Source organism: Orbicella faveolata, unplaced genomic scaffold (genome assembly GCF_042242905.1).
Source record: "Orbicella faveolata isolate gen_17 unplaced genomic scaffold, um_ofav_v1 contig_48, whole genome shotgun sequence".
Classification (NCBI taxonomy): domain Eukaryota; kingdom Metazoa; phylum Cnidaria; class Anthozoa; order Scleractinia; family Merulinidae; genus Orbicella; species Orbicella faveolata.
Genome location: NW_028301578.1, coordinates 6,554,952 through 6,582,453, shown reverse-complemented (window position 1 = coordinate 6,582,453; position 27,502 = coordinate 6,554,952). Strand labels below are relative to the sequence as shown.

The 27,502-nt window shown below is 41.2% G+C and overlaps 1 protein-coding gene and 1 pseudogene across 1 annotated transcript in view; both read left to right on the top strand.

The window, feature by feature from the left end:
- The first annotated feature begins 8,249 nt into the window (after window positions 1-8,249).
- On the top strand, window positions 8,250-11,818 carry LOC149096203 (uncharacterized; annotated as a pseudogene).
- A 2,575-nt stretch (window positions 11,819-14,393) lies between these two features.
- LOC149096202 (uncharacterized) overlaps window positions 14,394-27,502 on the top strand; it is a 35,498-nt gene continuing 22,389 nt past the window's right edge. The window contains exons 1-8 of the mRNA XM_089280882.1: window positions 14,394-14,418; window positions 14,595-14,702; window positions 15,527-15,637; window positions 16,343-16,474; window positions 17,613-17,726; window positions 18,551-18,661; window positions 19,346-19,477; window positions 26,776-26,889. Of these exons, the coding sequence (XP_089137008.1) occupies window positions 14,394-14,418; window positions 14,595-14,702; window positions 15,527-15,637; window positions 16,343-16,474; window positions 17,613-17,726; window positions 18,551-18,661; window positions 19,346-19,477; window positions 26,776-26,889 (847 nt within the window). The remainder of the gene's footprint in view (window positions 14,419-14,594; window positions 14,703-15,526; window positions 15,638-16,342; window positions 16,475-17,612; window positions 17,727-18,550; window positions 18,662-19,345; window positions 19,478-26,775; window positions 26,890-27,502) is intronic.

Sequence of the window (27,502 nt, the reverse complement as noted above, 5' to 3'; positions counted from 1 at the left end):
GGACAACCCCGTCCCCGATTATGGCTCCTGATGGTATATGAAACCCTCCACAAATAATTTAACATGGCTCAAAACAATTTCCAGCAGTTAGATTTTGATGGGTCATTATAACCACTCTTTATCACTTGATGCTACATTTAAGGTGTCAAAACACTGCCCAGTTATTACTGAACGCGTTTTTATCATTTTCGTGACACAATAGGTTAGCAAAGCAACAGTATGACCTGCTAAAACACCCTCAATTAAAGCTTTAGGGGCTTATAATTCAAACATGGCACGCGTTATGTTTTTTAAATTATCAAACTTTAATAAGAATGATAACACGCAAGTTTTGCCAAAGTTAAAAAAAAAATCCGTTCATAGAGTTCAGAGCTACTTTAAAGTTTTGAAAATTTAAGGTAGCTCTGAACCCTATGCATAGTATTGGTGATATATCTCCAGCCAGGTCTGTCGCTGGCCTGTTGTTGACATGGGGTCGTACGGTATATGGAAGGAGACAGGCCAAAGCGAGCTGGTCCAAATATTTAAGCTCTCCAGCTCCAGAAACGTTAACAATTCATGAAGCGCCCACAATTTACGAAACTTCACAAAGTCCTAATAATTCACAACTTTTAAAAAAAAGTACGCTTTGATAATGAGGATGGAATTTGCCAGAAGAAGTTTTGCTTTGGGATATTTTGCACAGATCTTGAACAGCGCTTGGGTTCTAGCTAAATGATTTCTCGTTCGGTTCACGTACTCAGCCACTAAACTCATGATATTCGCATTTGATTCTGTTAGGGCCTCTACGCCAATGCCAAGCTGACAGTGATTGCCATTCTCGGGGAAAGTGTTATATCGGAAAGTGCGGTTGTGAAGGATTCAGCACCGGAAACGGAAATTCTGCAGAGGTAATTATTATGTATCATTCAAATCTGCGGCAGGGTCTACTCTAGACTACAGGAATTTGCAAACGGAGGCTTCACTCTGAAAAAGTATGAAATGTTTTCCATCTACACTACGCCGGACGAGTTTTCAAACGCAACAATCACCGGTCATTTTGATTTCTGTTTGAGGAAAACTCGGGCAGGGAAATCACATAAAATCACTCATCGTGACACCGTCGTTTTCGAACAGCTCCTTTTTAAATAAATTTGTCTTTTATGTCCACGCGAAAACGAAAAGCCGGCGTTTTCAAATTCCTCCGGCTAGAAGAGCGTTTTCGAAAAGCTTAGTTTCGTCACGGATTAGTGTGGACCAGGCCTGAGAGCCCTTATTCCTTTCCTCTTTAAGTCTAGTATCTGCGGACGTTTGAATTTTTAAACAAGCTTTCATACTCAAATGTAACTGAAGAATGATCATCGCAGTAAATTTTCCAATTGAAGCAATTGGAAAGAACAAGCCTGAAAAAAAAAAAAAAAAAAAAAAAAAAATCAGGGCTTCAAGGGGATTCGAACCCGTGACCTCCACGATACCGGTGCAATGCTCTACCTACTGAGCTATGAAGCCACCCCTCGGGAGCGAGGTCAGTTAATTGACTTCATATCTTCCCGTAAGGAGTGAAGTGATGTAAAGTATGTATGAAAAATTTCACATTTGAACTGCAGTTGTAGATGAAAGTGAAAAATGATCATCGCAGTAAATTTTCTAGCTATGAAGCCGGTATCGTACTGGTATCCGCGATACCGGTGCAATGCTCTACCAACTGAGCTATGAAGTCGGCATCGCATCGGTATCGCGGAGGTCACGGGTTCGAATCCCGTTGAAGCCCTCATTTTTTTTTTTTTTTTCAGGCTTCTTCTTTCCAATAGCTTAAATTGGAAAATTTACTGCGATGATCATTCTTCACTTTCATCTACAACCGCAGTTCAAATATGAATTATATTATATGTACTTCACATAGTCAAATGTCTCACTCTCTATGGCATCACATAGCGTCAAATGGCCCAATTCCTCTGTGAGACTCGCCTGCAGGGAATCATGGTAGTTGTATTCATCAAAACAAATATCCAGTCCAAGATGATAAATACAACTACTATGATTCCCTCCAGGCGTACCCCCACGGGATTGTTTATTAAAGAAGAATCACCTACAAGAAACATAGAAAATCCATAAAATACTTTTTTCATATGTTGCCGTAGTCTATATATCTCCTAGTTATCTTCTCATCCCTCCTTTTGTTTGTCATTACATAGACTCACTGCCATGCCCTGCGGAGCATTATTGTGATTGGAAGTACAAATGCGTTGTTGATCCCCTGATACCAGACAAACCACATTGCGTATGTCGCGAGGGTTATAGAGCGACTGCCAACGGAACGTGCGTTCGTAAGTTGCCTTACTGAAACAATACTCAATAATATTTTGTTTGTTCGTAAGATAAGAAGGAAGCAACTGAAAGGTCAATTTACTGAGAAACTCATACTCACAATTAATTTTGGGTCTAGGATCGAATTTGTAACTCCTCTTACAAATTGCCAAGAATATTCTGAGGAGGAATTCTGAGAGATTGTTTTAGCCCCTACAAATTACTAAAAGTGAAAAGAAACACTTACCGACGGTGTGCTGCGAGGAAAAACATTTGGAAAATTAAAGGAAAGTAGGTTGGCTCTATTATCTAGAAGATAGAGTATCTGGGGAGAAATAAAAATTAAAAAATCGAGTGTGGTTTAGCGTTGTCTGTACTCTTATCGACAATGATATGCGTCATCACAGTGGTTAAAATGTTGTGTGCCGAGTGAGTCCACAATACATTTTGACAGTGATGCTTTTTGCGCATGCATTCCTGGCTCGAAGAAACCCATGGATGGAAAGTGTTTAGGTGAGTGATGTCCGTACAGTGGGAAACTGCAGTGATAAGATGTATATATGTTGGTGTTGATGGCTCGGAAATTGGCGCTATTCGAAGCGATTTCCCTAGAAGAGTACAAGGCCTGTGACAACATTTGGCGAGAGTGCAGTACAGCAACGTTCCACACTAATTGTATTTTTTTTATTCAATGAGATAGATAATGCGATGTTGGGTGAAAGATGATGCTGAAGCAAAGAACGTTAAGGGTTTTGGTGGACTGTAACACCCTGGACGTTTCAGACGCAAAGCCCGGTTGGTGTCCTTGCCAGCATCAAGGGGCTGTGTTTCTCACCAAGCTAAGAATTTACAATCACTGTGCCTTTAGCTTTCATGCGATCCTGGTAAGAGCGTCAAACAATAAACGCAATGAACAGAAGCCCTATGACATCAATAGTAATGATACTAGTGTTTTGTGGTATATGAAACCCTCCACAACTAAGTTAACATGGCTCAAAACAATTTCCAGCAGTTAGATTTTGATGGGTCATTATAACCACTCTTTATCAGTTGATGCTACAATCATGGTGTAAAAACACTGCCCACTTATTACTGAACACGTTTTTATCATTTTCGTGACACAATAGGTTAGCAAAGCAACAGTATGATCTGCTAAAACAGCCTTAATTACAGCTTTAGCGGCTTATAATTCAAAAACGGCAGTCGTAATTTTTTTTTAAATTATCAAATTTAATAAGAATGATAACATGCAACTTTGAGGAAAGTTTTTTTCAAAAAAAAGAATCCGTACATAGAATTCAGAGTTACTTTAAAGTTTTGAAAATTTAAGGTAGCTCTAAACCCTATGCACAGTGTTGATATATCTCCAGTGTTGATATATCTGATATATCTCCAACCAGGTCTGTCGCTGGCCTGTTCTTGACAAGGGGTCGAACAGTATATGGAAGCAGACACGCCAAAGCCAGCTGGCCCAAATATTTAAGCTCTCCAGCTCCAGAGACGTTAACAATTTATTAAGCACTCACAATTTACAAAACAAAACAAAGTCGTAATAATTCACAACTTTCGAAAAAAAAGTACGCTTTGATAATGAGGATGGAATTTGCCAGAAGAAGTTTTGCTTTGGGATATATTGCACCGATCTTAAACAACGCTTGGGTTTTAGCTAAATAATTTCTCGTTCCGTTCGCGCACGCAGCCACAAAACTCATGATATTCGCATTTGATTCTGTTAGGGCCTCTACACCAATGCCAAGCTGACAGTGATTGCCATTCTCGGGCAAAATGTGATATCGGAAAGTGTTATTGTCGAGGAAACAGCACCGGAAACGGGAAATTCTGCAGAGGTAATTATTATGTATCATTCAAATCTAAGGCAGGGTCTACTTTAGACTGGAGGAATTTGCAAACGGAGGCGTCACTCTGAAAAAGTATCAACTGTTTTCCTTCTATTCTACCTCGGACGAGTTTTCAAACGTAACAATCACCGGTCATTTGGATTTCTATTTGAGGAAAACTCGGACATGGAAATCATATAAAATCACTCATCGTGACACCGTCGTTTTCGAAAAGCTCCTTTTTCAATATATATTTTTTTATGTCCGCGCGAAAACGAAAAGCCGGCGTTTTCAAATTTCTCCTGCTGGAAGAGCGTTTTCGGAAAGCTTAGTTTCGTCACGGATTAGTGTGGACCAGGCCTGAGGGCCCTTATTCCTTTCCTCTTCAACTCTAGTATCCCCGTACGTTTGAAATTTTAAGGTGGCTCTATATAGTTTTTTTGGCGCGCGAGGCATGGGTGCGAATGGCGCGAGCGCGCGAATATTTAAAAGAAAAGTAAACATATCAAGCTTTGCCTATTGTTTATGTTTAATTTTTTTAAGACAATGAGCCTTTTGTTGTCTGTTCCTTAGGGATTTTTCGTCCGGTTTCACGAAATTATACTCGGGTCATATCGGATTTAGTCGGCAAATTGTCACTGATGACATATTTTCCCTAAGGGTAACCTACTTGGGAAAACAAAGACAAACCATTCGGGGGTGGGTCAGTAAATTTCAAGAGCACGTCAACAGCTTTGACTAAACTTTTGTAATACCGCGCGCGCATGTTTCGGCCTTACTAGCTCAGCCTAACTGAACTTTACTTTTATTTAAGTCGTTAATTAAAATAATTGATACTTAGAATATAGCTTGTATTATCCGTGTTTTAGCAAGCAAGCGGCGGTCAGTAGCTGGAAGCGATGAGAACGGTTTCTCTTTAAATTTACTTCGTGCATGGCTTAATAGTTATTTAACCAATTGCGCATGGATCTACGAAAACCATAAACGAAAACAGAACTGTTGTCGATCGGCAAGAAGAAAAGTTTACCTTTTGCACCTTTCCACGTTTAAATGATTTCGCTGTTCGCTCATTGATTGCTCGACTGCTAAAAAAAACTCAGAAAAGAAAAAAACAATACAGTGAAGACACACCGCTTGATTTTTGTTTTCTGGTCTATTGAAGCAAGTAAACATCGTTGTTGAAGGCAAAACAAAACGTGCGATTTCGCACCTTTTTCCGTTTCAGTGATTTTTTTCTCCGGTTGGCCAAAAATTCTGAAACAAAAATCTTTATCATCACCGCTCGATTTTTCTTTTTTGGTCTCAGAAAACTCAGAAACTCAAAACTCAGAAGAGAAAAGAAAAAAAATACAGTGAAGACACAACGCTCGATTTTTGTTTTTTGGCCTATTGAAGCAAGTAAATATCGTTGTTGAAGACAAGACAAAAGGTGCGATTTTCGCACCTTTTTCCGTTTCAGTAATTTTATTCTCCGGTTAGCCAAAAATTCTCAAACAAAAATCTTTATTGTCGCATTAGGTGAGCGAAAAAAAAATAGTGTGACTTGTTTGGAATTGCTTGGGCAAACCGTTGTTTTTTTATTCCTTATTCCTTTTTTCGTGACGACTCCCTACCTCGCGCGCGCTCATGTTTGTCGCCGATTTGTTTCTGCCCACGCGACGCCGCTCAAATATAAACGAAGGCGGGCCATTCACTAATTTGGGGTATTGTTCTGCAGTTGAAAAGCTCATAAATTTTATCAATGATACTTGCATAAATAGCCTCGTAAACGCAAGCCATAATCACTTTAGACAATCCCTGATTGAGAGAAGAGCTAAGGAAAATGAGTAAGTTTTATGAAGTGTCGAAAGTGCTCGATAAGCGCACGGACGCTCACGGTCGTGTTCAGTATCTTGTTCGCTGGCGTGGCTATGGAAAGAAGAACGATAGCTGGGTGGATGAAGCCGATACAAACGAGCGCCTAAAACAAGTCTTTAGGACACGCCACCAAGGAACTCCAGGCTTGCTGCAGACTTTGGCTGTGTTAGTTGCAGAGAAGCTGAACATGAAGAAACCACCAACAACCAGGCGTTTGGCGCCTTCTCTATCTTAAACTTGGAAAACATTGCCTAGAAAACTTTTTTTTCGACGATCTAAACACGAGCGAAATGGTTGTTGTCAAGTGACAATAGCGAAATGATTGTTGTCAAGCACGCGTCTCTATAACCATTTACCTCATTAGAATAACTAGAACTCAATGACCATTCATGACAACAAGAAAACAATGGTGTCAACTAAGCGCGAATTTCAAAGACGCTCAGCTGCACTCAAAACATGTTATACGCCGGTAACTTTTTTAAATAACCAATTCGGAGAACAAGCTGAATAGAGGTCTTCATTAGAACTTTATTCATGTTGTGCACAAGACCTGACAATGGTTAGCGGCACGCGCTTCTACATGGAAAGTAAAGTTTTTGTCAATTAATGGTTTGTTGACGATTAAGAGACAAAGACGATAAAACAATACACAACTAGCCACGAAAGCGTTCAAGTTATGAATACTTTAGTGGAACTAATGCAATGAAAGTGTTTGGTAACTAAATTCCCCAAGAATCCTGTCACCATTTCTTAGATTGACTAATTATAAACTTTAATATGTTTGGAAAGAGTAAAAATCGATTAGTTTGAATTGGGGGAGTAACAGCACTAATAGCGCAATTGTGTTTTTAAATAACACGAAAGGCGCTTTTGTTTTCTTATACTTAAAGACATTCAATAATTTTATCATGACAATTTAACCCTCCCAAGAGTTTACTGATATTTCGAACATAATTGATAGTGGCGGAAACTACGGCAGTTCGTCGCTGCAAGTAGGCTACTTTCCACGCAGCGTGTTTGGCTTACTAGCGGCTGGCCTATTGCAGAGCATTAAACAGACCAGAAAAAAAGGCTTATTTCTTCGCTTCACTTTTCTTTGCCGATGACTGGGTTTTACTTGCAGTTTATTTTTCGCTTTTTCATTTGTATTTTAAAATACACACCCTGGCAATTTAAGCGTGCGTTTCTGAACGTTGGCGTTCGCCGGTTTGCAACAAGAAAGAAATAACTTCTACAGCCCGCGCTTCATGTAACAAATTTTCCCTTCCGTACCCCGGAAAAATGTCGCTGTACTGAGCGACATTTCCCCTACCCCACCACGAGAAGGGTGATATTGTCAGCATCTGGTCGTCAGCGAAGATTTTGAATCTCGCGCTCGGAAATTGGCTGAGAGTCGGTTCTTTGTTCTAGAAACAATAGCGCCTTTCAAGCTGCAAACAATAAAAAATGCCCATAAACGGTGTGCCATTGTCCAAAAATTAAACACAAAGTCTGATATGGACAAAAATAAACATAACGGCGAGACTTTTATCGCGAGTCGCGTTCCACTTACCGCTATCCTTTTTGACCAGAACAAGTGTTCGTCGAAAAACGCCTAGAAATGTGTTTTAAAATGCACTTCTTTCGTGTTCTCCTGACGTGGTTAAACTGAGAAGCCAATTCGCAGCACTTATCGCGCCGACATCAGAGAGAGAAGACGGTCGTGATCGTACGCGAAGGAAGTCACAGAGTGGTCACAGTGTACTTTTTATGGTCGGAGGCTTCGCTTTGAGTTCCCTGGACGATGAAACACCGAAAACAGCTGAAGAGCCTGCAAAGGCGCAACTGACACCGGAAACAAAACCACCATTGCGTGACGAGAAGGGTCGGTTCTCAAGAAAGAAACCCGCTCAAAGTGAAAACACGGACAACAGGACTCGTGGGATAAAGGAGTGGAGTTTCAAGGAATGGTCGAAGATTGGTCCCCACCGAAGAAAAGAGAAACCCGTTTAAGTCAGGTGTGGTTTAAATCTTGTTTTCGCTATACGTGGCACCAAGCAATTCTCTAAAAGTTTTAAGACAAGTGCTTCATCAAGACTTTCTTTGCTCTGAAATAGTTCTCAATTTGAACTTTTGTATTATACCACAGGTAGCTCATAGCAAATTGTCAACATAATTATACCTGAACATTCTGACATTTCATTTTAAAATTCCAACATTTTTAGTTACAGTTACAACCTAATAATTACCATTAAAATGTATAAGCTTTAAATTTTTATCAGAAACAAACAAAGAAGGAAAATTGCATTCCACATGGAAGTAGAATTATGGACTTGGATGTTTTGAGTTCATTGAAATGTTGTCAACACTGTAAGGCAGGTGAGAAGAAACATTTTTCTGCCTAAAGAAAATCAACACTAAAGAAAAGTCAAAATGAATTCTCAGTTTTATGGCAAGTACACACAGCTTTAAGGCTATAAAATTAACAGGTTTCCAAAAAAGAATTATGAGGTTGATTATACATGTATATCTTCAATACATTGTGGGAGGCGCGGTGGCCTCATGGTTAGTGCGCTCGTCTCCTGATCGAGCGGTCCGGGTTCGAGCCCTGGCCGGGGACATTGTGTTGTGTTCTTGGGCAAGACACTTTACTCTCACAGTGCCTCTCTCCACCCAGGTGTATAAATGGGTACCGGCGAACTTAATGCTGGGGGTAACCCTGCGATGGACTAGCATTCCATCCAGGGGGGAGTAGAAATACTCCTAGTCGCTTCATGCTACAGAAACCGGGATAAGCTCCGGCCTGATGGGCCACTTGGCTCGTATGCAGACTTTACCTTATCTTCAATACATTACAAAACGTCTCATATACAATCAGCCATAAAAAGCCTCAGGTTGGTCCTTAAATTTTTGGGCAAGTTCCCAATAACAAGCGTCACACAACTGTTTGTCTATTGCGAGCAACAAAAATGTTTTTGATAAATTTGGAACAAACAAGCAGTTGTAAATTTGCCACAGACCAGAAATTGCATTCACTGCATTTTGAAATGTTGTTAGTTTTTGCAAAAATTTACTTGTGCTCATTTGTTCCAAATTAAAGGAGAAAACACACTGCCAGAATAAAGTATCAGATCTTCCTGAGTATCAATATATTCACTTTAATTTCAGCCAATTTGTCATTGTGGAACATAACAGCAGAAAAAAAATGTGGGTTAGCCTCAGTGTTCTCAGTTACCTCTGCAGTGTGTGGTACAGAGAATGTTGTAAGACCTCCAATGAACACAGGAGCGGTCAAAGAGGTCCACTCAGTCAGGATGTTAATTCAAGAGCTGTTCTTGGGTGTCTACATACAGGAATCGGTGAAACCCACCTAAATAATTTACTGTGTACATTAAATATTCCCTCTATGAATCCAGTAACTTTCAAGAGTAGAGAAAATGAGATTGGGCATGCAGTAGAGCAAGTAACAAAGAAAAGTTGCAAAACTGCAATGTCAGAAGAAAAAAATGCTGCCATCAAAAAGGGTGTAAAAGCAGATGACCGAGGCTGCATCAATATCCCCTGCTCATATGACATGGGTTGGCAAAAACGGGGAAAGGGGCATAACTCTTCCACCGGTCATGCTGCAGTCATGGGTTTAACTTATGGGAAGGTTATGGACTACACTACAAGAACAAAATCCTGCAGGGTTTGCACAAATGCTAAAAAAACTGGAAAACAAGCCAAGCAACACAATTGCCGACTCAATCATACAGCATCATCAAAAGCAATGGAGCCTATGGCAGCAGTCCATTTGTTCACTGAAAGCCTAAATTCTAATGTCAAACTATCTGTTTATGTCGAGGATGAAGACTCCACAACAGCTGCACATATAAAAGAGAAGGTCCCTTATCCTGTAGAAAAGTGGACAGACATTGTGCATGCCAAAAGATCCCTTACTACAAGGCTGTATAACCTAAGCCAACGTGGAAAATTTGTAAATTCATCAACTCTCTCACAGAAAGTTATCAACTACTTGGTCAAATGTTTTCTTATAGCGTGTCTCAAAATAAGGGAAATCCATCAGCACTTCAAAAATCGTTAAAAAGCATTCTACCACATTCGTTTGGAGACCACAAAAATTGCAATGAATCATGGTGTGGTGCCAAGAAAGACCCTATTAACTATAAACACTCTGACTTACCCTATGGCAAAGATCTCTATGGCGATGACTTAAGGAAAGCTTTGGAGAGAATTTTTGATGAATGTTGTACTGACATAGTAGTTGCAAAGTTATCACCTGGGTCAAATTCCCAGAGAAATGAGGCCCTAAACAGTGTTATAGGCTCAAAAAATCCCAAAATCAGATACTATGGTGGAAGTGAAAGTAATGACTTCCGAGTGGCCTGTGGCATCTCGCAAGTAAACCTTGGATATCAGTACATTAGCCAAACACTTGAGAGCCTCAACATTGAACCTGGTATACACTGTATCAGCTACATTGAAAGGATGGATCACAAGGCTACCCAAGACAAACTAAGAAAAAACAGCATTAATTTCAAATGCCGAAGAGCTCAACTACATAAGCAGAAGTTAAATCTTGATGGTAAAAAACAAGCTAAGGAAGGAAACACATACCAAAGTGGAATAGGACTTAACCTGGATCCAAACAATTCTACCAAACTGATCCAAGAATTTGACATTATCAATTTGAAAATTTCAAGTGAGGAGCTGAAAAACTTTGAAACATGCATTCCTGAATTAACGATCAGACCAATGGCGGAGAAATTTCCCTATGACAGAAACACTGTTTACAATTTTGTCATTTACGATATTGAAACAAACACGTCTGGAAAAACCGCAGAAATATGCCAGCTTTCAGCAGTTGATCAATCAGGTTTGCACTGTTTCAACGACTATATATTACCTTTGAGGGATGTAGATATTCATGCTACAAGGGTAAATGGTTTAAGTGTCCGAAAAGTCAGAGGCGTCAGGACCCTGTTCAAAAACAATCAACCAGTCGAAACTGTGTCACTTGGAAAGTCACTCGAAAATTTTCTAACCTACTTGGAGAAACTGTCAGGCGTGTGAAAGGCGATAATAATATTTATACTGTTTTAACCGGGCACAACTCTCAGGTTTTCGATAATCCAACTCTTCTTCGTCAAGGTGGACATCAACTTTGTGAAAAGCTTTCCTGTCTTAACGTTTTCTTTTCTGACACTCTCCCTGTGATGAAGAACTTGGTCAAACGTAAACATCCCTCTCTGGTCTTACCGGATGGTTCCACAGTTAAATTAAATCAACAATCCATTTATCAGACACTTTTCCATGAGCCTTTTCCCGCACACGATGCAATGGAGGATGTTAGAGCTTTAAGAAGAATAGTTTGAACATTTCAGAGGACATGTTGACAGAGAACATGTCAACAACACAGTACGCAGAAAACGACATGAAATACCTTGATTGTCACTAGAACTCCTGCAGACGTTCCGAGGAACGCTTTATCATCCAACAAACGCGGAATTCTCCATCAAGCAACAGATTGCTGAAAAAATAGCCGGAAGTGGCATTTCATATCGAGATCTTAAGAATGTTTTCGAGAAGTTCGGAGCAAAAGGGCTTGATGGCGTATTGTCTCTGCCTCCATCTTCAGCAACTAGCAAGGCTCCACGAGTGACAAAAACAACCCGTATTCTAGCCAAGATCGTTGAGCACTTCAAAGCAGTGGAGGAAACCACAAGTTAAAACGCATTTCCATAAGTATTACAACTCTTATTAGGTATACTTTTCGCCGTCGTGGGGAAAAATAAGCTTCTACATCTCGACTAATTTTCAACTAGCACGTGCGAAGGAAGCGAAACGTGAGCATGCGCAGTGCCGTAACTTGAAGAATTTCTATTTTGATGACGTCACGAAAATACATGGGTCTTTGGGTGGTCTAAAACGCATATCAAGCGCGTTCCAGACGGTGAATTTTTTTGAAAATTGGCACATGGATAGGATTTTTCTTTTTCTCGCTGTTAAGCAAAAATCATCAAATTTTATACTTACGTCAATGTAATATGCGAAAAAAACGAAAATTGCGAATTCCTCTGAAAATTATGTACAGATTTTCTTGTAGCTTTGTCAGTTGAAACTCCTTGTGTGTTAACTGTGTTTCCCCCAAAACAAAGAAAATTCACCGTGTAGAAACCTAGAAACACCGTCTAGACGTCAGGCAGGTTAAAAAAACAAGCCAAGCATTTCTATCAGTAGTTGCCATAGCAACAACATTTAGGTTCTGAAAGTGTCTTCCATACGTATCCTAAGGCTGTAGGTTTTTTATTATTGACCTTCAACCGAGTGCTATGTTGTAAACATTTGCCAAGGGAGAAATTACTTATGCATATTTAATATCCAAAGCTTTGTGAAATACTATATAGAGCCACCTTAAACAAGCTTTCATAGTCAAATGTCTCAATTGCTATGGCTTTACATAGCGTCAAATGGCCAAATCCCTCTATGAGACTCGCCTGCAGGGAATCATGGTAACTGTATTTATCAATACAAATATCCAGTCTAAGATGATGAATACAACTACTATGATTCCCTACAGGATTGTTTATTAAAGAAGAATCACCTACAAGAAAGATAGAAAATCCAAAAAATACTTTTTTAATGTGTTGCCGTAGTCTATATATCTCTTAGTTATCTTCTCATGCCTCCTTTGTCATTACATAGACTCACTGCCATGCGCCGCGGAACATCAGTGTGATGAGAATTCTAAATGCGTCGTTGATCCCCTGATACCAGACAAACCACATTGCGTATGTCTTGAGGGTTTTAGAGAGACTGCCAACGGAACGTGCGTTGGTAAGTTGCCTTACTGAAACAATATTCAATAATACTTTGTTTTGTTCGTAAGATAAGAAGGAAGTAACTGACAGGTCAATTTACTGAGAAAGTCATACTCACACTCAATTTTGAGGCTAGGATCGAATTTGTAACTCCTCTTACAAATTTCAGAATAAAAACTAACGGTAAAAAACCACGTTTCGATCTCTCTGAGATCATTTTCAAGTTGAAGAAAAAACGAATGAAATATACATATATAAGTTTAAATTAGGGCGTGTCAAACGATAAAATATGTAAATACAAGCGCTAAAATGTAAGTGTTAAAATAATAAAATACTATAAAACAACCTATATAAATAACTTTGCACGGATTGAATCTGACTGTTTGTTTAAGGTTGGCTTAAGCTCCTTTATAAAGAGCATTTCGTAGATCAGGCAGTCGAATTTACTTTGACACTTTCTCAAGATCTTAAAATCACGATATATGTCACTTGGGACTGTTCCATGCTGCTCTTTGATGTGATTCCCGATTGAAGACGATCCTTTGTGTTCCTCAACGCATTTATATTATATAGGTTTATTATTCATATATTATTATTTATATAGGTTTTTTTTATAGTATTATACTATTTTAACACTTACATGTTAGCGCTTGTATTTACATATTTTATCGTTTGACATTCACACGCCCTAATTTGTACTTATATATGTATATTTCATTCGTTTTTTCTTCACCTTGAAAATGACCTCAGAGAGATCGAAACGTCGTTTTTTACCGCTAGTTTTCATTCTGAAATGTTTTTCAAAAAAAAACTATTTATAAGACTCTTACAAATTGCTAAAAATATTCTGAGGAGGAATTCTAAGAAATTGTTTTAGCTTCTGCAAATTATTAAAAGTGCAAAGAAACACTTACCGACAGTTTGCTGCGAGGAAAAACATTTGGGAAATTAAGCGAAGGTAAGTTGGCCCCATTTTCTAGAGGATAGAGTGTCTGGGGAGAAATAAAAATTAACAAATCGAGTGTGGTTTAGCGTTGTCTGTACTCTTATCGACAACGATATGCGTCATCACAGTGCTCAAAAAATTGTGCACCGAGTGAGTCCACAACAAATTTTGACCACAGTGATGCTTTTTGCGCATGCATTCCGGGTTCGAAGAAAACCAAGCATGGCAAGTGTTTAGGTGGGTGATGTCCGTACAGTGGGAAACTGCAGTGATAACATGTTATATGTTGGTAATGATGGCTCGAAATTGGCGCTATTCGAAGCGATTTCCCTAGAAGAGTACAAGACCTGTGACTGCAATTGACGAGAGTGCAGTACAGCAACGTTCCACACTAAATTTTTTTGTATATATATATATATATATATATATATATTTTTTTTTTTTTTCAAATTGGATGGATAATGGCGATGTTGGGTGAAAGATGACGCTGAAGCATAGAACGTTAAAGGGTTTTTATGGACTATAACACCCTAGACGTTTGAGACACACAGCCCGGTTGGAGTCCTTGCCGGCATCAACAGCCTGTGTTTCTGACCAAGCTATGAATTAACTATCACAGTGCCTTTAGCTTTCCATCTGAGTAACAAGTAACTACGGTTGAAATTAATGCTGGAAGCTCTTCCAGGTTGGGGTATGTGGGGAAGTGAGGGGGTAGAAATATTCATGGTCACTTAGATCGCTTAATACTTCAAACACCAAGACATGCTCCAGCGTATATATATGGAACACTAGTTTCAGTGCAGATTCCTCGCTTGATGTTCTCTTTGCACCCTGGAATAATCGTTCAATATTCCTTTTTTGCTGTAGAATGTTTTAAGGATGCGGACTGCAAGCACAACTATCTCGCATGCACCGTAGGACAATGCACGTGCAAGGACGGACTTGCAATGGGCGACGACAAATCATGCCGTCCTGGTAAGAACGTCAAACAATGAACGCAATGAATAGAAGCGTTATGACGTCAATAGTAATGATACTAGTGTTTGGTGGTATATGAAACCCTCCACAAATAATTTAACATGGCTCAAAACAATTTCCAGCAGTTAGATTTTGATGGCTCATTATAACCACTCTTTATCACTTAATGCGACAAAGATGGTGTCAAAACACTGCCCATTTATTACTGAACACGTTTTTATCATTTTCGTGACACAATAGGTTAGCAAAGCAACAGTCTGACCTGCTAAAACACCCTTAATTACAGCTTTAGGAGCTTATAATTCAAAAAGGCACGCGTTATGTTTTTTAAATTACCAAACTTTAATAAGAATGATAACATGCAACTTTGGGCAAAGTTTTTAAAAAAAGAATCCCTACATAGAGTTCAGAACTACTTTAAAGCTTTGATAATTTAAGGTAGCTTTAAACCCTATGTACAGTGTTGGTGATATATCTCCAGCCAGGTCCGTCGCTAGTCTGTTGTTGACATGGGGTCGTACGGTATATGGAAGCAGACAGGCCAAAGCGAGCTGCTTCAAATGTTTAAACTCTCCAGCTCCAGAGACGTTAACAGTTCATTAAGCACTCACAATTTAGAAAACGTCACAAAGTCCTAATAATTCACAAGTTTTGAAAAAAAAGTACGCTTTGATAACGAGCATGGAATTGACATGAAGAAATTTTGCTTTGGGATATTTTGCACCGATCTTAAACAACGCTTGGGTTCTAGCCAAATAATTTCTTGTTCGGTAAACGCACGCACCCACTAAACTCATGATATTCGCATTTGATTCTGTTAGGGCCTCTACACCCATGCCAAGCTGACGGTGATTGCCATTCTCGGGCAAAATGTGATATCGGAAAGTGCTATTGTCGAGGAAACAGCACCGGAAACGGGAAATTCTGCAGAGGTAATTATTAAGTATCATTCAAATCTTAGGCCCGATCTACACTACACTTCAGGAATTTGCAGACGGAGGCCTCACTCTGAAAAAGAATCAAATGTTTTCCTTCTACACTACGTCGGACGAATTTTAAAACGCAAAAATCACCTGTCATTTGGATTTCCTTTTTAAGAATACTCGGACAGGGAAATAACATAAAATCCCTCATCGTGATACCGTCGTTTTCGAAAAGCTCCTTTTTCAATATTTTTTTTTTTTTATGTCCACGCGAAAACGAAAAGCCGGCGTTTTGAAATTCCTCCGGCTGGAAGAGCGTTTTCGGAAAGCTTAGTTTCGTCACGGATTAGTGTGGACCAGGCCTGAGAACCCTTATTCCTTTCCTCTTCAAGTCTAGTATCTGCGGACGTTTGAAACTTTAAACAAGCTTTCATAGTCAACTGTCTCAATTGCTATGGCTTCACATAGCGTCAAATGGCCAAATCCCTCTACATGACTCGCTTGCAGGGAATCATGGTAGCTGTATTCATCGAAACAAATATCCAGTCCAAGATGATGAATACAACTACTATGATTCCCTGTAGGATTGTTTATTAAAGAAGAATCACCTACAAGAAAGATAGAAAATCCAAAAAATACTTTTTTCATGTGTTGCCGTAGTCAATATATCTCTTAGTCATCTTTTCATGACTCGTTTTCTTTGTCATTACATAGACTCACTGCCATGCGCCGCGGAACATCAGTGTGATGAAAATTCTAAATGCGTTGTTGATTCCCTGATACCAGACAAACCACATTGCGTATGTCTCGAGGGTTTTAGAGAGACTGCCGACGGAACGTGCGTGGGTAAGTTGCCTTACTGAAACAATACTCAATAATACTTTGTTTGTTCGTAAGATAAGAAGGAAGTAACTGACAGATCCATTTACTGAGAAACTCATACTCAAACTCAATTTTGGGACTAGGATCGAATTTGTAACTCCTCTTACAAATTGCCAAAAATATTCTGAGGAGGAATTCTGAGAAATTGTTTTAGCTCCTGCAAATTACTAAAAGTGGAAAGAAACACTTACTGACAGTTTTCTGTGAGGAAAAGCGTATGGAAAATTAAATGAAGGTAAGTTTCCCCTATTTTCTAGAGGATAGAGTATCTGAGGAGAAATAAAAATTTAAAAAAATCGAGTGTGGTTTAGCGTTGTCTGTACTCTTATCGACAACGATATGCGTTATCACAGTGGTCAAAATGTTGTGCACACATTTTGACCACAGTTATGCTTTCTGCGCATGCATTTGTGGCTCAAAGAAAACCAAGGATGGAAAGTGTTAGGTGAGTGATGTCCGTACAGTGGGAAACTGCATTGATAAGATGTATATATGTTGGTGTTGATGGCTCGGAAATTGGCGCTATGCGAAGCGATTTCCGTAGAAAAGTACAAGGGCTGTAACAACATTTGACGATAGTGTTGTACAGCAACGTTCCACACTAAGTTTTTTGGAATTTTTTTTTTTTCAAATTGGTTAGATAATGGCGATGTTGGGTGAAAGATGATGCTGAAGCTAAGAAAATTAAGGGTTTTGGTGGACTGTAACACCCTAGACGTTTGAGAGACACAGCCCGGTTGGAGTCCTTGCCGGCATCAAGGGGCTGTGTTTCTGCCCAAGCTAAGAATTTACTATCAGTGCCTTTACCTTTCCATCTGAGTAACAAGAAGCTACGGTTGAAATTAATGCTGAAAGCACTTCCAGGTTGGGGTATGTGGGGAAGTGAGGGAGTAGAAATAATCATAGTCACTGAGATCGCTTAATACTTTAAAAACCAAGATAAGCTCCAGTGTGTATATATGTATATCTATCTATCTATCTATCTATCTATCTATCTATCTATCTATATCTATACATGGAACACTAGTTCCAGTGCAGAGTCCTTACTTAGTGTTCTTCTCGCACCCTGGTATAATCGTTCAACATTCCTTTTTTGCTGTAGAATGCTTTAAGGACGCGGACTGCTCGCATAACTATCATGCATGCACCAAAGGAGAATGCACGTGCAAAGACGGACTTATACGTGCATTGGACGACGAGAAATCATGCGATCCTGGTAAGAACGTCAAACAATAAACGCAATGAATAGAAGCGTTATGACATCAATAGTAATGATACTAGTGTTTTGTGGTATATGAAACCCTTCACAAATAATTTAACATGGCTCAAAACAATTTCCAGCAGTTAGATTTTGATGGGTCATTATAAGCACTCTTTATCACTTGATGCTACAATGGTGTCAAAACACTGCCCACTTATTACTGAACACGTTTTTATCATTTTCGTGACACAATAGGTTAGCAACGCAACAGTATGACCTGCTAAAACACCCTTAACTACAGCTTTAGGAGCTTATAATTCAACAACGGCAGGCGTAATTTTTTTTAAATTACCAAATTTTAATAAGAATGATAACACGCAACTTTTGACTAAGGTTTAAAAGAAAAAAGAATCCGTACATAGAGTTCAGAGCTACTTTAAAGTTTCAAAAATTTAAGGTGGCTCTGAACCTTATGTACAGTGTTGGTGATATATCTCCAGCCAGGTCTGTCGCTGGCCTGTTGTTGACATGGGGTCGTATAGTATATGGAAGCAGACAGGGCAAAGCGAGCTGATCCAAATATTTAAGCTCTCCAGCTCCAGAGAAGTTAACAATTTATTAAGCACGCACAATTTAAAAAAACGTCACAAAGTCCTAATAATTCACAACTTTCAAAAAAAGGACGCTTTGATAATGAGGATGGAATTTGCCAGAAGAAATTTTGCTTTGTAATATTTTGCCCATATCTTGAACAGCGCTTGAGTTCCAGCCAAATAATTTCTCCTTCGGATCCCCCACTAAGCCACTAAACTCATGATGTTCGCATTTGATTCTGTTAGGGCCTCTACACCAATGCCAAGCTGACAGTGATTGCCATTCTCGGGCAAAGTGTGATATCGGAAAGTGCTATTGTCGAGGAAACAGCACCGGAAACGGGAAATTCTGCAGAGGTAATTATTATGTATCATTCAAATCTAAGGCAGGGTCTACTTTAGACTGGAGGAATTTGCAAACGGAGGCGTCCCTCTGAAAAAGTATCAAATGTTTTCCATCTGCACTACGCCAGACGAGTTTTAAAACACAACAATCACCGGTCATTTGGATTTCTGTTAGAGGAAAACTCGCACAGGGAAATCACATAAAATCACTCATCGTGACACCGTCCTTTTCAAAAAGCTGTCCACGCGAAAACGAAAAGCCGGCGTTTTGAAATTCCTCCGGCTGGAAGAGCGTTTTCGAAAAGCTTAGTTTCGTCACGGATTAATGTGGACTACGCCTGAGAACCCTTATTCCTTTTCCCTTCAACTATAGCATCCCCGCACTTTGAATTTTTAAACAAGCTCTCATAGTCACACTCGCTATGGCTTGACATAGGGTCAAATGGCCAAATCCCGCTATGAGACTTGCCTGCAGGGAATCATGGTAGTTGTATTCATCAAAACAAATATCCATTTTAAGATGATGAATACAAGTACTATGGTTCCCTCCAGGCGTACCCCCACAGGATTGTTTACTAAAGAAGAATCACCTACAAGAAAGATAGAAAATCCAAAAAATACTTTTTTCATGTGTTGCCGTAGTCTGTATATCTCCTAGTTATCTTCTCATGCCTCCTTTTCTTTGTCATTACATAGACTCACTGCCATGCCCCGCGGAGCATCAGTGTGATGAGAATTCTAAATGTGTTGTTGATTCCCTGATACCAGACAAACCACATTGCGTATGTCTCGAGGGTTTTAGAGAGACTGCCAACGGAACGTGCGTTGGTAAGTTGCCTTACTGAAACAATACTCAATAATACTTTGTTTGTTCGTAAGATAAGAAGGACGGAACTAAAAAGTCAATTTACTGAGAAACTCATACTCACAATTAATTTTGGGTCTAGGATCGAATTTGTAACTCATCTTACAAATTGCCAAATATATTCTGAGGAGGAATTCTGAGAAATTGTTTTAGCTCCTGCAAATTACTAAAAGTGCAAAGAAACACTTACCGACAGTTTTCTGCGAGGAAAAGCATTTGGAAAATTAAATGAAGGTAAGTTTCCCCTATTTTCTAGAGGATAGAGTATCTGGGGAGAAATAAAAATTAACAAATAGAGTGTGGTCTAGCGTTGTCTGTACTCTTATCGACAACGATATACGTTATCACAGTGGTCAAAACGTTGTGCGCAGAGTGAGTCCACAACAAATTTTGACCACAGTTATGCTTTTTGCGCATGCATTTGTGGCTCAAAGAAAACCAAGGATGGAAAGTGTTAGGCGAGTGACGTCCGTACAGTGGGAAACTGCAGTGATAAGATGTAGATGTTGGTGTTGATGGCTCGGAAATTGGCGCTAGTCGAAGCGATTTCCCTAGAAGAGTACAAGGCCTGTGACAGCATTTGGCGAAAGTGCAGTACCGCGACGTTCCACACTAAATTTTTTCGATTTTTTCTTTTTTGTCAAATTGGTTAGATAATGGCGATGTTGGGTGACAGATGATGCTGAAGCTAAGAAAACTACGGGTTTTTGTAGACTGTAACGCCCTAGACGTTTGATAGACACAGCCCGGTTGGAGTCTTTGCCGGCATCAAGGGGCTGTGTTTTTGAGCAAGCTAAGAATTTACTATCACAGTGCCTTCAGCTTTCCATCTGAGTAACAAGTAGCTACGGTTGAAATTAATGCTGGAAGCTCTTCCAGGTTGGGGTATGTAGGGAAGTTAGGGAGTAAAAATATTCATAGCCACTGAGATCGCTTGATACTTAAAAAACCAAGATAAGCTCCAGCCTATATATATTGTAACGTGCGCGGGCGACAACAACTTCCAGTCAAGGAGTCCAACAGCCAACGGTTTAATTACTCGACTCTCAACATTTAGCTTACTTGTACGTGGCAAGTCTACTAACACACACAGGCCACTCCATAACGTGAGTCCCCTATATAGGCTGTATTACGAGTACATTGCGCATCCCGTACTCGCCATACAACCGTCTCTTAGTCTTAGAACTCTTGCGAGTGTACATCGAAATACAACCGTTATACCTCTTAGAACGCGCATCATAGCTCGTGCAATCACTATATCAGTTTCATTATACTTCCCCCTTCCAATAAAAGAGATGCGTCCTCGCATCAAGGGTCACCCCAACAACGCTATTTTACATAACCCAAAAAAAAAAGAACAACGACAACGGAGAAAGCATTAACTTGAAAAAGATCTTTCCCGAAATCTCTAATGTAATTTTGAATTGTTGAAAATGTTTTACTTAAACTTAAATGGAACTTAAATGTAACTATGAACCGTTCCAAATGTCTTGATCAGACTGAAATGGTAACTCTTGACAAATAGCATTCTCGGGGCCAACTTCCAAATTCATTGGCTCAACATGTGCCTTTCGTGAAATGGTTTCAGGCAGTCATGATGTACAAACTTGGGCTTCCCCTTGGGGGTCCTCTGGATTCCATAAACTACGTCCGTAACTTGTTTGGTAACTTCCCAGGGACCCTCCCATCGAGTTTGCAGCTTGGGACTTCTGCCTTTCTTCCTCTGAGGATTGTACAACCACACCTTCTCCCCTTCTGATAAGAATTTGCTCAAGATCTCTGGTCATATAATCGCTTCTGTCGTCGGCTCGCAATGTCCAAATTGTTACGGGCAAGCTGATGTGTTTTTCTGACCTGTTCCCTCAGGTTCCAGGCAAAGTCGGTGGAATCTGGTGGTGTGACTGGAACCGGAGGAGAAGCGAACATTAGATCTACAGGTAGCCTGACATCGCGTCCAAACATTAGCTCGTTCGGTGTACAGCCAGTGCTTGCATGTATCGCAGACCGATAAGCCATGGCCATAAGAGGTAGTAGCTGATCCCAGTTCCGCTGGTTTTCTTGGACAAATTTGGATAACATAGCCTCCAGCGTACGATTTAGTCGTTCCACCATCCCGTCTGATTGTGGGTGCAAGGGTGTTGTCCAAGTCTTCTTGATATCCAGAACCCTGCAAACTTCCTTAAACAGCACCGATTCGAAGTTACGTCCTTGGTCAGTGGGAATTTGCAAGGGAACACCAAACCTGCAAATAACCTCAGTAACCAAGAGATGTGCCACAGTCGCTGCGGATTGTTCAGGCATGGCAAGTGCCTTCACCCATTTCGAGAAGTAATCCATAACCACCAAAATGTACCGATTTCCCTGGTCTGTTTCCGGCAGAGGGCCTTATACATCAATGGCGAGCCTCTCAAGGAGTGCCCCCACATTGTAAACTTGTAGTGGAGCTTGAAACTTTTTCTGCGGCTTTCTTCGAGATGAGCACTTTAGGCAGTTTCGGCAGCACGCCTTTACATCACGGCTGCTTCCACACCAATAGTAGCGCTGCTTGACATGCTGCAGGGTCTTCTTCACTCCCAGATGACTAGCTGTCACTGAGTCATGTAGAGACAACAACACTTTTTCTTGCAGACTCTTAGGAATGACCAATTTTAAGCTTTGCTCTTGCCGGAGACTTGCGACCTCCCACTTGCAGTACAGAATCCCTTCCTTCAGGATAAGTCTCTCAAACTGCGCCCAATAGCCCTTAAGCTCTGGAGAAAGAGAAGAAATTTGCTCCCACTTAGGTCGCCCCTGTCCAGATTCCAGCCAGCTTATTACAGGTGATAAAATGGGGTCGCATCGTTGCTCATTTTGTAGTTCCTCTCCGTTATTCCATCAATCCAGCATTCCATTTCTTGAGAGGAACCTGCTCGTAAATTACGTTCCCGACTTCCATTCTTTGTAACTGCACCACAGAACGAATCATCATCGGGCTCGCGCCTTGCCTCGATTCTGTCGCAAAATCCACACTCACCACGACCGCATGGTTTCCTCGACAATGCATCTGCATTCCCATGCTTGGCTCCCGGACGGTATACTACTTCATAGTCATAAGTACCCAGGATTTCTAACCATCGTGCCATTTGTCCTTCCAAATCTTTGAAGCTCATCAGCCACTGCAAAGCTCCATGATCAGTTCGGACAGTGAATTTTCTTCCGTACAAGTAATGGTGGAAATGGCGTATCCCATCTACCACAGCAAGTAACTCACGGCTGTGACACAATAATTTCTTTCCGCTTTTCTCAATGCTCTGCTGAAGTATGCAATCACTTTTTCAGTGCCATTTTGAACTTGTGAAAGGACTGCTCCGATTGCCACCCCACTATCGTCAGTATCCAGGATAAACGTGTCATCAAGGGTTGGGTATGCCAGGACTGGAGCTGAGGCAAGATTCTCCTTTAAAGTGCAGAAAGCCTTATTACAGGCCTCCGTCCATGAGAATTCCTTCCCACTCTCAGTCAGCTCGTGTAGTGGCTTAGCAATGTGGGCATATTCATAGATGAAACGGCGATAATAGGACGTGAGGCCGAGAAAACTCCTAACTTCTGCGACTGCGCGTGGAACTGGCCAGGCACTGACAGCTTCTGTCTTACTCGGGTCAGTACTCACTCCATCTCCACCTACGACATGGCCCAAAAAGGTAACTTTCCTCTGGAACAAAACACATTTCTTTGGGCTGAGCTTTAGGTTAGCAGATCGTAGCCGTTCAAAAACGAGTCGTAAGCGCCTCACGACCTCTTCAAATGACTTAGCGTGCATAATGACATCGTCCAGGAAAATCAGCAATATTTGCCACGGTAAGCCCACGAGAGCCCTCTCCATCAACCTCTCAAATATGGCCGGAGCATTGCAAAGACCAAAGGGCATCACATTGAACTGATACAGGCCAGAACCTGTGGAAAATGCTGTCTTCTCCTTGTCCTTTTCTGCCATCTCTACCTGCCAATAACCACTAGCTAAATCCAATGTACAAAACCACTGCGACCCGAACAGCGCATCAAAACAATCTTCGATCCTCGGAAGTGGATAAGAGTCTTTAACAGTGACCCCGTTCACCTTTCGGTAATCTATGCAAAAGCGTATCGTTCCATCTTTCTTCTTCACCAGGACTACGGGAGAAGACCATGGACTCGATGACGGCTCAATGATACATTTGGCCAACATCTTCTCTACTTCTTCCGCCGCTTTCTCTTTCAATTGTAAGGGAAGTCACCTCGGTGCTTGCTTGATAGGTTTGGACTCCCCTGTGATAATCTTGTGCTGGGTTATGCTTGTGCGGCCGAAAGGGTTTGTAGAGGTGGCAAACACATCTTGATATTCGTTCAGCAAGTCAGTCAACACTCCGATTTGTTCATCATTCAAGCCTTCCGTACTTCTATGCAGCAATTCCTCCAGCTCTACGGGCAGAGATCGCTGCTGATCTTGCTCTTTGTTTGCGCATTCTGTTGGTTGACCCTCTCGAGCAACTCGTACCTCAGTCTCTACCTTCTGAGCGTTCCTGAACCACGGTTCTCCATGTACCTGATTGCTATCTACTGGTTCGGAAAGCGCTGCCAGGGTGTTTTTCTAGACACGCCTTGGATGTGACGTGGGGTTGAGAAGACGAATAGGGATTGGACCATCCATTTTGATAAGCGATATGCCAACCAAGAGTTTGCTGTGCTGAACAAAATCCAATGTAGGTTCCAGAATTGCCAGACCTCCATTACACGTGTCTAGAACCTTTGCGGCTGCTATCATTTCACTATTTGCTGGGACTAACACCGTATCCTCGACTACCACCCTCAAGCATTGATAATTGCTAGGCTCCCTCTCTTCTGCCGGTTTTGCTCCAGTTCCACTTGCACTTGTCAACTCGGGGATGAATAGTTACAGCTGGCCTTCAAGAGCTGTAATGATCTGACAATCATACCGGCGCACAAAATCCATACCCAAAATCCCTTCCAGCTCTATGTCTGCAATCCACACCTCCTGCAGAGCCCGCTTCCCTTCTACTTCCAATTCGAATGTCCCCTTGCCACGAAACGGTTTTGCACTGCCATCGGCTAAAATCATACGGGTCTCGACTTTCTCAAGCACTGGTCGCCTTGGTGCACTGATTTTCTCCAGTACTGCTGGGCTCAAAATCGTTATATTCGAACCCGTATCCACCAGAAACTTGACGTCCACTCCCTCTACCTTACTGGAGATGTACAGTCCTAGCTGATATTCATTTCCACGCAGAGTACCAGCTCTTGGATACAGGGGCCGTTGATAACGACGCGGGACCGAGCTTAGGCCCTTCGGTTCGGTCCGTCATCGTTTCCCTGGTTGTAACAGAAATTTGGGCAATTACGCGAAAAATGTCCGGGCTTACCGCAGTTCCAGCAATTTCCTCCACCGACATTTCTTGGGCCCCACGAGCTAGCGTGCTCCATTCCAGGCAGGGCGTTACGGGCAGGACGATCAATTTTCTTCATGAAATCCTCCATTAGACGCCTCTGCTCTTCTCGATCTTTCTTCATTTCGGACAAATTCTTGCTGATAGATGAATCGAGGAAATGACGTTGTTTGTCTGAAACTTGTGCGCCCACCATATTCGCAGTCAGTCGGCCTGGGCTCAGACGTTGACGTTCAGATATCTGAACTGCCTCCACTTCTGTAGCTATGGAGAGGGCTTCTTGTATCGTTACCGGTCTAGTTTGAAGTATTTTCCAGCGGATATCCGTATCGGCTATTGCATCGACAAAGTAGTCCTTTTCTAGAACTTCCCGCACAGATAGGGGTGCTTCCGTATATGCTTGCCTTACGAGTCGCTGGATCGCCTGTGCAAGTTCTGGAAGTGATTCGTCCTTTCCTCTGGTGCAGCTTTTCAGTTGTGATCTAAACACTTCCATCTTTCCACCGTTACCGAACCGCAGCGACAACGCTTCCCTGAGGGCCTGAAAATTTCTTCTCAAGTTTGCGTCCAAATCAGCCAGCACGGCCTGTGCACACCCTGACAAACTCGCGGCGAGGTAAATGGCCATTGTAGACGTATTCCAGCCATTTAATTCTGCAATCAGTTCGAACTCAACTTGATAGTCGTCCCAAGACGTCTTTCCATCATACGGCGAGGACGTAATTAGTGGTTTTGCCGAGAGAGGGCGGTTTTCCACGTTCCTACGGCTAATTTCCGGTTCTCGACCACGCAAATCGTCCTCCGGTTCGCCGCCAGGTCCTGCGCTGGCCGCATTATCTAGCCGCCATATTTTTTCGTCGAGCAGGTCGATTTGCTCTTGAAATCTGTCGGCCATTCGTCGCTCCATGTCTTCACTGGTACTCAAAATTCTGTTGCCCAATTCCTGGAGAGCTGACATAAACGAAGCTGGTGATTCTTGACCGAAGGAATAGCAACCATTTTCGTTCGGAGTCGTCGAATTCTGCACGACGTCCTGTTCCACATGGAATTCTCCACGATAATTTTCTTCTGCATCCAACTGGACCTCGCAATTACTCTGATCAGTCGCTGCCATCCTAAAGAAGCTCACTGTTCAAACAACGCTAGTAAACTAAACTTTAACGGTCGCCTGGATCACGCCACCAACTAATGGCAACCCAACTAACTACGGCAACCAATAAACAATGTCCTAAAATATATTTCTAACGACCAAAACAACGGTAACTACCATATAAAGTGCTTCGTAGCAACCAGTGCGCCACTACAAGTCGAAATATCTCGTCGTGCAGCTTTACTACAACACCACACAACAGCCGTTTGCAGGACAACTATCTACACCATAACAAAACCATCTACCTGAACTTTAGCTGACTTTGGTCGTGGTTCGAATCCCACTTCTGACACGAAATGTAACGCGTGCGGGCGACAAATACTTCCAGTCAAGGAGTCCAACAGCCAACGGTTTAATTACTCGACTCTCAACGTTTAGCTTACTTGTACATGGCAAGTCTACTAACACACACACAGGCCACTCCATAACTTGAGTCCCTTATATACGCTGTATTACGAGTACATTGCGCATCCCGTACTCGCCATATAACCGTCTCATTCTTAGAACTCTTGCGAGTATACATTCAAATACAACCGTTAAACATCTTAGCACGCGCATCATAGCTCGTGCAATCACTATATCAGTTTCATTACAATAAATATATATGAAACACTAGTTCCAGTGCAGAGTCCTTACTTAGTGTTCTTCTCGCATCCTGGAATAATCGTTCGATATTCCTTTTTTGCTGTAGAATGCTTTAAGGACGCGGACTGCTCGCATAACTATCATGCATGCACCAAAGGAGAATGCACGTGTAAGGACGGACTTGTGCGTGCAATGGACGACGAGAAATCTTGCGATCCTGGTAAGAACGTCAAACATTAAACGCAATGAATAGAAGCGTTATGACATCAATAGTAATGATACTAGTGTTTTGTGGTATATGAAACCCTTCACAAATAATTTAACATGGCTCAAAACAATTTCCAGCAGTTAGATTTTGATGGGTCATTATAAGCACTCTTTATCACGTGATGCTACAATGGTGTCAAAACACTGCCCACTTATTACTGAACACGTTTTTATCATTTTCGTGACACATGAGGTTAGCAAAGCAACAGTATGACCTGCTAAAACACCCTTAATTACAGCTTTAGGGGGCTTATAATTCAAAACCGGCACGCGTAATTTTTTCTTAATTATCAAATTTTAATAAGAATGATAACACGCAACTTTTAACAAAGGTTTAAAAGAAAAAAGAATCCGTACATAGAGTTCAGAGCTACTTTATAGTTTTCAAAATTTAAGGTGGCTCTGAACCCTATGTACAGTGTTGGTGATATATCTCCAGCCAGGTCTGTCGCTGGCCTGTTGTTGAAATGGGGTCGTACAGTATATGGAAGCAGACAGGCCAAAGCGAGCTGGTCCAAATATTTAAGCTCTCCAGCTCCAGAGACGTTAACAATTCATTACGCACT